General features: G+C 37.8%; 1 protein-coding gene across 1 annotated transcript in view; it reads right to left on the bottom strand.

Moving 5' to 3' along the window:
• Positions 1-13,293, bottom strand: part of LOC112044005 (alpha-2 adrenergic receptor) — a 414,271-nt gene that overhangs the window by 287,685 nt on the left and 113,293 nt on the right. Inside the window, exon 2 of the mRNA XM_052889122.1 lies at positions 5,467-6,711. Coding sequence (XP_052745082.1) covers positions 5,467-6,000 — 534 coding nt within the window. The 5' untranslated portion in view covers positions 6,001-6,711. The remainder of the gene's footprint in view (positions 1-5,466; positions 6,712-13,293) is intronic.

Below are 13,293 nucleotides of genomic sequence, written 5' to 3'. Positions count from 1 at the left end.
CAAAAGCAGGGAAGTAGTCAATAGTGAGATTGGGATTATAATACACGCCAAGTAAAACTTTAGTATTAGAAAATAATACTTCGATAAATAAATGTTCCGCTCCCGGCGCGGCCTGGGCGTCAGATAAATTTATGATATTAAAGGGTATGTGAGAGCGTAAATATATGGCAACACCACCCCCAGTCCGGTGAATGCGATCATTACGTATTAGTTGAAATCCCGGGATTGCATAGGTTGTAGAGGACAGACACGGTTTTAACCATGATTCTGAAATCAGAATGGCGTGTATGAACTTATTATCAAAAGATGAGAGCAAATCTGGATAATGTGCAGGAATACTCTGGGCGTTGATATGAACAACATTAAAATTTTTAGGAACATCAGAGAAGTGAGAAGTAAGATCATCAGATAAAGAAGGAAGGCTGTGAAAACTGGAATCACTATTGATTCCCTCGAGGGATGAAAGTGAAAAAAATGAATCGTCAAGGTTTTCATTTTGACTAGACATGTAAAGTATAGTACTATAATATACTATATAAATAAATTAAAAATAGTTAAAGCAGAAAAAAAAATAATAATAATAATACTAATTAAAATAAATATATATTTTAGATAATAAAAAAAAAAATTATAATAATAATAATAATTAAAATAAATATATATTTAGATAATAAAAAAAAAAATTATAATAATAATAATAAAATAATATAAAATATAAAAGTAAATAAGCCTTGTGACGTTTGATCGCCAATCGAACCCTTACCTTCCAGATAAACATAAGGAAAACTAATTAATAATGCTAACACACAGAATCAGCAACAATAATAACAAAAAAAGAGAATTAAGTCAAAAATAAATAGCAATATTAATAACAGAAATTTGAGCACGAATGGTAAAGATATTCCAAATATTAATTTTTATATTATTATAAACGAATCTTGAAATTCCTCAGAAACACAAGATGCTTGTATCAATTTAAACATTTTTAGTAAACATATTTAGTTAGCCTGTGGTTCTTTGACACTACGTTGACAAATGACAAGTTGACATCATGTATACTACTCTGTGGGTGACATAGACAATACTGACGTACGATTTCGGTTGTCATTGTCAGACGTCAGTTACATCCTGTAATTTGTAAACATTATTTAAAGAACCTTCAAAATTAAAAATTATATCATTACCCTTTTTAAAAGAGTGATATTTGCATAGACTAACTACTTAATAAAGAACAAACATAATATTAATGCCTCACAACAAAAGTAACAGAAAAGAAAAGTTAATACAAGTTTGCAATAAACAAAACAGCAACATAGCCTTTATCATAGGCAAAAAGAGTTCTATTTCTTATGTGCCCTCTTGGCTCGCGGGGCCAGTGGAAATTTAGAACTTCCTGAAGCAACAGAGGGAACAGCAGCAGAAGTTATTGGCGCTGGGACTGTCCCCATTGGAGCTGCAATAACATCCAGATCAGCAATCGAACGCAGATGGCGTTCGATTGCTACCATGCCTACCTCCAGACCAGACCTGAGCCAATTTAGAAAATTTAAAATCCTATAATAACCGAGCTGAGATACGAACCTCTCTCTCAGTCTCATGAACGATTCTAAAGCAGTCTAGCTTAGCAAAACTTAGGTAATAGGAATCCTTATTCAAATTTTGTAGACACTCCAAAACCTAATCTAAGGCGAATATTTAATTCAGGTAAGATCAAACAACGAACTAGTTTGGATATGAATAATGGATACGTTAGCCCAAACCCGATAGCCGTCAGCCTCTTAACACAATACACCCCACCCGGGTGTAAGTGGTTCAAACTGGTTTATACCGGTTTTAGGTGTGCCTTTATAATTAAATCAAGTGCGTCCTTGATAGTCTATTCCAGGGTTTATCAAAGTGGGGCACGCGAAACCCTAGGGGTTCACCATTTGACGGCAGGGAGTTCGCGACAAGATTTACGTATTCATCATTATCAATCCATATTCGGCTCACTGCTGAGCTCGAGTCTCCTCTCAGAATGAAAGGGGTTAAGCCAATAGTCCACCAAGCTGGCCCCATGCGGATTGGAAGACTTCACACATGCAGAGAATTAAGAAAATTCTCTGGTATGCAGGTTTCCTCACGATGTTTTCCTTCACCGTTTGATTTAATTTCTTTAGATTTACGTAATGGCTTGATAACTGATACCGAGTCAGAGTTATGGTTAAAACTGTCCAAAATTACTTCTAACATTGAATTTATTTGCGACAAGAAACAGGGACACACATCACATTATTATTACAAAGACATTTCTTCTGGTTCTATATGTGTTACCTTTCAATCAAATAAAAACCTTATTCTCTTCAACAGTCAAATTATTTTTTTCTCTGGGGGGGTGGGGGTCCTTTAGTTAGTAAGGGGTTTGCTGTCACTTGGAAATTTTAACAGGGGTCACAGCCGAAAGTTTGAGAAACCCTGGTCTATGCCATTGAAATCGACGAATGAAGATCTGACACATTTATAATAACATGCTCCCGACCGAATTTTTTTTCGACCACAGCGGTTGAAATTAACTATATACGCAGGAGATATACACAAGCATAGGTGCACTCTCTATTCCCTCACTCTCATAGTCCTATGGGACGGCAGAGCGACCTGCAGAGAAATCAGGCGCAGGACCAACGGCTTTACGTGCTCTCCGAAGCACGGGGGTGTACTAACATTGCCAACTTCCCTACTCCAGGGTGCTATTAAGATTTTTCTTGTAAGAAAAATCCCAATAATTTTTTTGTTGGCCTGACAAGGAATTCGAACCCTGGACCGCATTGTCCGTAGCCTAATGAGACTTGTATACTCATAGTTTGGAAAACTACAATTCGACTCCCTGATATACCAATTTTGAGATATTAAATTTTATTTCGATTTTGCAATAGGTTTTCAAAAACCCTACAAAGTAAAACACATTAGACATCTTTTTGTATGTCTGTTTTATCAGTTTAGTTCTAGATTTTCCTCTATTACAGAAAGCGAACCTACAAAAAAGTCTGTAAGGTTGTATTAGCAAAAGTGCTATATAAAACTTTTTCTTCTGGTACTGTGTTACCTTTTATTCAAATAAAAACCTTATTTTCTTCAACAGTCAAATTATTTTATCCTTTGGAGGGGGGGGTCCCCCCTAAAACTCTACCCGCCCTACACAGTTTTTTAAATTGTATATAAATTAAGAGTATACTAATAGTATAGCAATTTTGTAAAAGGAACAGGGTATCTGCGATCATTACTTTCGGAGTAATGATCGTTAGATTTGTATGCGCGTTCAAACAAAATTACCAATATCTTTGTTATTTGTGCGTTTATGCTTATAGTTCATATATTAAAAAATGTCACATTTAATGTAAGGAAGCTACAATTTTCATCTAATTACGATAAAATATTTATTTTGCAAATATCCAGACAATCTTTGCTTTTTATGTATAAATTATTTAACATTGACCCTATTTACCCGAACGTATCATAAAAATTAATATATTCAAACCTAGTCATCATCCCCATTGTCTAACACAAATCACCGAATTTTGTAAACAAAACATCATAAAATTAAAAAACAAATCAAACAACTAAAAACACCCATTCGAAAAATAAATAAATGCAATTTAATTTTCCAGCGAAATCATGTAATTTCGCAGCAACTGAATGCATATATTTCCAACTCGCGAAAACCCTGGAGGTTTTATTTGACAATGAATAATGGAAGCTCGAGCCCAATTCCCCCACACTCAATAGCCAATAGCTCTGCGCCGACGTATGCCTCCGATATGCGGTCGGAACTGATTAATACCGGTTCATTCCAGTTTAAACCGGTTCGGAGCGGTTTATTCTAGCTGCATCCAGTTTATTACACCGGCTACAGTTTATGGGTTAACTGCCTCGTTGGTCTAGTGGTGAGTCTATGTGGTTTCGGATCAGGAGGTCCTGGGTTCGAAGCCTATTTGAGATTCTAAATTTTTCTTTCTTATAAGAAATTTTCAGTTAATGTCAGCCTGGATTTGTTGAAATGATGTTATACCTGCCTAGTTGCCAAGAGAGTCGAGATAGCCCAGTGGACTTGACCTTTGCCTCCGATTCCGGAGGGTGTGGGTTCGAATCCAGTCTGAGCCATGCACCTCTAACTTTTCAGTTTTGTGCACTCTAAGAAATTGCATAGCACGTGTCTCGAACGATGGATGAACAAAAAACATCATACAACAACAACATTTTAATTTTCCTCCTTATAGGATATGGAGCTTTGACCCACCACGCTGGCCCAACGCGGATTGGCAGACTTCACACACGCAGAGCATTATGAAAATTCTGTTTCCTCACTATGTTTTTCCTTCACCGTTTGAGACACGTGATATTTAATTTCTTAAAATGCACACAACTGAAAAGTTGTAGGCATACCCCGGACCGGATTCGGACCCACTCTCTCCAGAATCGGAGGCAGAGGTCATATCCACTGGGCTATATTGGGTGTTTCCTTAGAAAGACTTAATTAAGAATTTAACTTATAATCATTGCCTCAAACAACGATGTCGAAGACTTAAACATGCAAATGGCTCGATATTTAATTACAAACTATCTACTCCCAATATTTCCAATAAGGGATCGTAACGATAAATTTTAATGGTCTCCCGAAATCTTGATGTCTAGCAAAATGTTAATGAAAATTTGTATAACACCTAAACAAACATGGGCTTGTTAACTAGCAATATAGCACATTTTCTATATAACTATTACTAGCCTTGATAGCCTTCTATTCAGAGGACGCGGGTTCAAATCCCGTCCTGGTCATGCACCTCTATTTTTCAAAAATGAATAAATGAAACCATGACAGAAAAACATCGAATATGCCTGAGAATTTTCTTAATGCGTATGTGAAGTCTGCCATTCCATGGCCAGCGTAATGGACTGTTTAGCCTAACCTCTCTCATTGTGAGAGGAGACTCGTACTCAACAGTGAGCCGAATATGTTTATGTTGACAATTAACAACCCAGAGCTTCCTCAGGAGATGTTGTCTACAATGCAAAGAGAGAGAGAGCTTAAAGGTCTCATTCTCACGAGAGTTTTTTAACAGACGTTAAAAGAGCGTTCAAATACAGTGTGAAGTTAAATAAGGATCTATTTCCAACGCCCCACTGAAAATGCAACACTGCTCAAAAACACGATATCGTGTGAACATACGAGTATACTTGGGAATGCATTTGTTGTATTTTAACAGTTTTTACCGTCCGTTAAAAAAACTATCGTGCGAATGAGGGCAACAAATTTTGTTTTAGCTCGGCAACTTTGTTGGTAACACTCGATTGTCCGTGCGGGCCGGGGTGCGTGTAGCGATGAATGAAAAACCCCACGACTGATGCACATTTTCCCGCACGATTTCACACCCACGCAGACTATCCCCCCGTCGCTTGTATATCATAAACTAACTAGCCAGACTATAAACTTACCTGAGTGATGCTCCAGTAGCGATCGAGCGAGATGAGGCACAGGTTCATGATGGATGCTGTGCACAGCAGCACATCCATCGCCGAGTGTATCTCGCACCACCAAAACCCGAAGATCCAGTACCCCATCAGCTCGTTCGCGAGGGAGAACGGCATTATCACCAATCCAAGGAAGAAGTCCGACACCGCCAGTGAAGCGATGAACCAGTTCTGAATGTTTTTCAACGCCTTCTCCGTCACAATCGCGATTATCACTAACATATTACCAACTACCACCATTATCATCAACACTGTCACCACAACCGATGCAATAATGATGTGCGCCGGCGAATAACCACTCGGATACCAGGTCTTTAATAACACTTGGTTCACTGTATCGTTCCACGTTGAATTCACTGAACCATTTGTCATTTGCAACGCCAGAAACTCCTCCGGACTTATAAACGTAGGCACCAGTAATGTTGAGTTCAACCCAAGTGTGACATTCAAATGTGCTATCAACGTAGTTCTTATTAGTGCTGTCACATTTGACACCATTTTGGTTTCGGTACCCGGTTTTTTTTTATTTAATTCAGCTAACTACGTTTATTGTTTTGCAGAATATAATTAGTGGTATTTCTTTGGCCCCGTTGATTTAACTAATATTGCGATTCGAATTTGCAATTCGATTGGGTTCTATTATTATTGCATATAGAGGAACGGAATATTTTGTTTAATCGATTTAATAATTTTACTTAATTAGTTTAACTTACTAATACCCGTTTACCCGAACTGTGTTTAAGCGATTATCGGATTGAATATTTACATATTATATACGAGAGAGGATAATTTATTTATTATGTACATCACTTATCACGAATGCCTCTTAGCTAGTATTGCTTTTGAACACCGAAAAATTTGTAACACAAAAACCAACTGAATAAACCCCGCAAATTAATAATAAAAACACACACGCGCAATAATATATAACACACAAAGAAGCAGTATACTATAGTGTATCTAAAATCGATTTGAATCGATTATTTTATACAAACGTGGGACCGGTATTCGGAGGTCATCGCGCAACCCTACACTTTCTGCGGTCCCAAAATCGGTCTGTTTTCGCGAACATTGTTTTTCTTTATTTTCTTCACATGGCGGTTTATTTTCTTGGTGCCATTGCTGAGTATGGCGTGACTGACTCTAGTGGCGTGCCATTAATAGCTATTGTGATGGTGACAGTTGTTCTCTTTGACTGTCTGTTTGAATCTGTAACAAGGAAAAGTTATGTTAATTAACTTAACAATTGATGCGTCGAGGTAAACGACGAAGGTCAATGTAAGGGTGCGCGCACACTATCTGTATCAATCTCAAACATCAACACAAATATAAATACTAATATTATACAGAGGTGTGATTCGATTTTTTGTTTGTGAAAGTTGGTCGATTAGTTTTCACGGTAATACAAATACCGTGAAAACTAATCGACCAATTTTCAAAAATTATTTCCCATTAACTAATTACTAATACTCTGTTATGCCTTTCCTTAGGAGTAAATATTTCAAATGTTCATTTGCTGTACGCGCTATTAAGCTATGGAATGCACTCCCAGTCGACTTTCGGAAAACCAAATACCTTGACTTAATTAAGAAATCCATATTATCTTAGTCACTAGTGACATATTTTGTTTTATTAGAATATTAATTTTATGCCATAATGATATACTATATATTTTAATTTATTCTATATTATTTATATAATTTGTGTAATATGGCTTATTTATTAGTGTGTAGGTATTTGTACGTATGTTTTTAATGTATATACAGGTGCTGGAATGGCGACCCCGCACCGAAAAGCGCAGGTCGATCGCCCTGGACTGATTTGGCTGAAATTTGGAATGAAAATAGATTTTACTCTGGATTAACACATAGGCTACTTCTTGTCCCGAAAAAGTCTATGGTTTCCCGAGATTTGCAAAAAACTGATGATTTTAATGGTATAAATGTTTGTTACTCTTTCACGCCGCGTCTACTGAACCGAATTAGCTGAAATTTGAAGTAGAGACAGATTATAGTCTGGATTAACTCATAGACTACTTTTTATCCCGGAAAAATCCATGTTTCCCGAGGGATTTGTGAAAAACTAAATTTCACGCGGACGACGCCGCGGGCGTCCGCTAGTACAAACATAATACATAACGGTCTAATATGGAACCTCCACTAATTAATTCAATTGAAAATGACAACTAAAGGCAAGCGTCCACATATCTGCATCGTACGTATCGTATGGATCGCATCGATCTACCATAAAATGTAAAATACCGTTTTATGCGATGCGTCCACTTCTCCAAATATGTGCTATTACAACGTTGCGTTTCGTTATCAACCTATTTCGGCTCACTGCTGAGCTCGAGTCTCCTCTCAGAATGAGAGGGGTTAGGCCCATAGTCCACCACGCTGGCCCAATTTTTTTTTTTTTATTCTTTAAAAGTTAGCCCTTGACTACAATCTCACCTGATGGTAAGTGATGATGCAGTCTATGCGGATTGGCAGACTTCACACACGCAGAGAATTAAGAAAATTCTCTGGTATGCAGGTTTCCTCACGATGTTTTCCTTCACCGTTTGAGACACGTGATATTTATTTTTTTTTAAATGCACACAACTGAAAAGTTGGAGGTGCATGCCCCGGACCGGATTGATTTCGGGGCGGTTGACTTCCATACACACGCTGTTTGCGGATTTTAATACTACCCGCGATAAACAAACTGATTAACTATTGTATCGAAACTGTTTTATAGTGTAAGAGCTAGATTCCTTTTTCAAATTAATAATTGTCGCAGTATAAGGGGTTTCACATCAGAAGCGGTTGTCCGCAAACACAATTATTGAATGAAAGTCTGTCAGGTCTAACAATTCCCACTAAGAATGTTACCAATAAACCCTGAGTGGCAGATAATGACCTTGAGTGGAGTCACGCACTTGTGAACGATTTGTGTAGGGTTAAAGGATCTTTTGACTGTTAACAAACACTCCCCTTTTCCACTCAAGTCACTCTTCCCGCCTATCCCAAGTAGCCCATAAAGAATTACACAACAAGAGATGTCGACGGCTTGAACGCCACGAGCACACTGAAGCCGTCCGTACCGCAAGTCGTTGCAATGAGGCGCTAACATAATATTAATTTAATTAACAAATCAAATTAAAAGAGCCGTGATAGCCCAGTGGATATGACCTCTGCCTCAGATTCCGGAGGGCGTAGGTTCGAATCCGGTCCGGTTTCAGTTGTGTGCATTTTAAGTAATTAAAATATAACATGTCTCAAACGGTGAAGGGCAACATCGTGAGGAAACCCGCACACCAGAGAATTTTCTTAATTTTCTGCATGTGTCAAGTCTGCCGATCCGCATTTGGCCAGCGTGGTAGACTAATAGCTTAACCCCTCTCATTCTGAGAGGAGACTCGAGCTCAGCAATGAGCCGAATATGGGTTGATAATGATGATGATGATGATGAATATTAATAGCTTGTATGGACGCTCTATTAAAATCACTGCTTGGAGTGGCTGCATGTAGTCAAGGGCTAACTTGTAAAGAATAAAAAAAAAATGTTATCGATTTTTTTTTATTCTTTACAAGCTAGCCCTTTACTACAATCTCACCTGATGATAAGTGATGATGCAATCTAAGATGGAAGCAGGCTAACTTATTAGGAGCAGGATGAAAATCCACACCCGTTTCGGCTTCTACACGACATCGTACCGGAACGCTAAATCACTTGGCGGTACGTCTTTGTCGGTAGGGTTTGTAGGGGGTACATCTCTTTCTGTCTTACACGATAATAATAAATAACATAAAAATGAAAATTTTGAAAAATTTCATGAAATTATTAAGTACACTCTCGATCAAGTCATCAAAATTATCTTCCAGTGCGCTTTCATTTGAGACCCCACTCGAGTATATTTGCAGACATTCGGTTATTCTTCCCCACTTTCAACCCCCAGAACTTTGCTAACAACAAACTAAACGACTCAACCGATTTTCATCAAACATGTCTAAGAACACTCAAGTAGCCCTTCATACAAAACAAATTGAATTGAAAACGTCACTGGCTTGGTACCGCCTTCAAAGATCATACACGATGTTTTTCGCTATTTTGTTTATTTTTATGATTTTGAAGTTGGTTCAATTTTTTTGTTAAAAGATTTTATTTTGAAGTCGGTTAATGAATAATAATAATTATTGTGAACGGAAAGAGAAAAGCATGTTAGTTACTTTAACTCCTACTAATATTATAAACTCGAAGGTTTGTATGGATGTTTGTATGGATGTTTGTATGTATGTTTGGATGTTTGTTACTCTTATACGCCGCTACTACTGAAGCGATTTGGTTAAAATTTGGAATGGAAATAGATTTTACTCTGGATTGACACATAGGCTACTTTTTATCCCGGAAAAATCCATGGTTCCCAAGGGATTTGTGAAAAACTAAAGTCGCGGGCGTCCGCTAGTACATAATAATTACATTGCATTAAAGCAGTAACTTTATGTAATTTTTAACCGCTTTTCGCAAACAGCAAAAAGCAGTTTTCAAAAATTTTCAAAATTATTAGTTTCAACGGGTACATCGCCGAGGTCGTACCGCAACTGTGAGCGGATTGACTTAAAAAGCTCTCTCTGTGATATATGGATCCTCCAAGAAGCGAACGCGAGCGCGTTTTAACGTACTACCAGCGCCATCTAGTTCGGCTTTGCGAACTAACTCGAACATAAACAACTTACTTCTATGACTAGTGGAGGTGCATGCACCTCCAAATTTTCAGTTGTGTGCATTTAAAAAAAAATTAAATATCACGTGTCTCAAAGTCAGAATTACAATAAGAATATCAGAAACCCAAAATAAGAACCCAAAATGATTACCTATACTATTATCAACGACAATTTTTAGCTTTACATTATACAATAGTATTTTAAGTTCGGTAGAAGCAGGTGCACGTTTAGTCAATTTTTAAATAAAGTATCGTCGTCATCAACTCATATTCGGCTCACTCCTGAGCTCGAATCTCCTCTCAGAATGAGAGGGGTTAGGCCAGTAGTCCACCACGCTGGCCCAATGTGGATTGGCAGACTTTACAGACGCAGAGAATTAAGATAATTCTCTGGTATGCCGGTTTCCTCACGATGTTTTCCTTCACAGATTGAGACACGTGATATTTAATTTCTTAAAATGCACACAACTGAAAAGTTGGAGGTGCATGCCCCGGACCGGATTCGAACCCACACCCTCCGGAATCGGAGGCAGAGGTCATATCCACTGGGCTATCACGGCTTTTTAAATAAAGTATGCCACTTGATATTGCAGAATGCAGGGTAATGTTCTGGTGTAACCAGAAATAATTGTGATGTGTAGCATAATGTATTAATAAATATATTTTCTTTCTTTATTTTTTTTAAATAAATGAATTTTTACTTTTTTTTAATCTGGGACCTTTTCAATTTCAGTCTACTTGGGTGCTCTATTTATGATAGCGTTGTAGCGAAATTAATTTAAAAGCTCTTAGATTCCAAAGTTTCTAACAATATGAAAAATGGCTTAGATATTAAATATATTAATGTTCTTATGCACAGCATGTTAGTTACTTTAACTACAGAGCACAGAATACATAATGACTACGTTGCATTAAAGCAATAGCTTTATATTATTTTTAACCGCTTTCCATTTGCATTTGCTAAACGCAAACGAAAGCAGTTTTCAAAAATTTTGAAGTTGAAGAACTAGAAGATGAGTATCAACGGGTTCGCCGCCGCGTTCGTACCGCAACTGTGAGCGGATTGACTTAAAAAGCTTTCTCTGTGATATATGGATCCTCCAAAAAGCGAACGCGAGCGCGTTTTAACGTACTACCAGCGCCATCTAGTTCGGCTTTGCGAACTAACTCGATCAGAAACAACATTAACTTCTATGTTTAGTGACAATACCATAAAAGGCATACAGTAGGTGTTACCACATCTCTACCATGACCACTTTTGTACTTATCTGAATTGTGTTCTTATATCACCCTCATGAGAGCCGTGATAGCCTAGTGGATATGACCTCTGCCTCCAATTCCAGAGGGTGTGGGTTTAAATCCGTTCCGGGGCATGCACCTCCAAATTTTCAGTTGTGTGCATTTTAAGAAATTAAATATCACGTGTCTCAAACAGTGAAGGATAACATCGTGAGGAAACCTGCATACCAGAGAATTTTCTTAATTCTCTGCGTGTGTGAAGTCTGCCAATCCGCATTGGGCCAGCGTGGTTGGCCTAACCCCTCTCATTCTGAGAGGAGACTCGAGCTCAGCAGTGAGCCGAATATGGGTTGATAATGATGATGATGATGATCATCCTTTGTAGAACTGTTTTTACAGTTTTTAAACTTTGTTTTTATTACGTAGTCGGGTAAAATTATGAAATTAGTATATTATAATATAAAACTAAATAATAAAGTAAAATCATTTTTTTCAAGCCACCCACATACAATACTAGCAGACACCGGCGACTACGTCCGCCCTTAGACCTTTTTAATCCGGCTTTATCGAAAAATCCGTTCTTAGCGGATACCTATTATATACTATATTCTACCTCCCTGCCAAATTAAAATCAGAAACTAAAAATAATAACCCAAAATGATTACCTATACTATTATCAACGACAATTTTTAGCTTTATATTATACAATAGTATTTTAAGTTCGGCAGAACCCGATGCACGTTTAGTCTGTTTTTAAATAAAGTATCGTCGTCATCAACCCATATTCGGCTCACTCCTGAGCTCGAGTCTCCTCTCAGAATGAGAGGGGTTAGGCCAGTAGTCCACCACGCTGGCCCAATGTGGATTGGCAGACTTTACAGACGCAGAGAATTAAGATAATTCTCTGGTATGCCGGTTTCCTCACGATGTTTTCCTTCACCGATTGAGACACGTGATATTTAATTTCTTAAAATGCACACAACTGAAAAGTTGGAGGTGCATGCCCCGGATCGGATTCGAACCCACACCCTCCGGAATCGGAGGCAGAGGTCATATCCACTGGGCTATCACGGCTTTTTAAATAAAGTATGTTACTTGATATTGCAGAATGCAGGGTAATGTTCTGGTGTAACCAGAAATAATTGTGATGTGTAGCATAATGTATTAATAAATATATTTTCTTTCTTTATTTTTTTAAATAAATGAATTTTTACTTTTTTTAAACCTGGAACCTTTTCAATTTCAGTCTACTTGCGTGCTATTTATGTCAGCGTTGTAGCGAAATTAGTTTAAAAGCTCTTGGATTCCAAAGCTTCTAACATTATGAAAAATGACTTAGATATTAATTATATTAATGTTCTTATGCGCAGTAAACGGCCGGTTCTTTTGATGGCAGCCACTTAGCAAAGTAGTTTACAATATGTTGTTTTTTTTTATTCTTTACAAGTTAGCCCTTGACTGCAATCTCACCTGATGGTAAGTGACTGCAATGAAATGCAATCTAAGTTGGAAGCGGGCTAACTTGTTAAGAGGAGGATAAAAATCCACACCCCTTTCGGTTTCTACACGACATCGTACCGCAACGCTAAATCGCTTGGCGGTACGTCTTTGTCGGTAGGGTGGTAACTAGCCACGGCTGAAGCCTCCCACCAGCCAGACCTGGACCAATTAAGAAAACCTCAAACGGCCCAGCCAGGGATCGAACCCAGGACTTCCGTCTTGTAAATCCACCGCGCTTAACACTGCGCCACGGAGGCCGCCAAATGTACTCATGTACATTTTTATAACACTGTAATAAAGTAAAATTGTAGTTTAAGAAATTAAATATCACGTGTCTCAAACGGTGA

Source organism: Bicyclus anynana, chromosome 24 (genome assembly GCF_947172395.1).
Source record: "Bicyclus anynana chromosome 24, ilBicAnyn1.1, whole genome shotgun sequence".
In the NCBI taxonomy this organism is placed as follows: Eukaryota; Metazoa; Arthropoda; class Insecta; order Lepidoptera; family Nymphalidae; genus Bicyclus; species Bicyclus anynana.
Note: the sequence above shows the minus strand (reverse complement) of the source record. Positions and strands in the feature narration are given on the sequence as shown.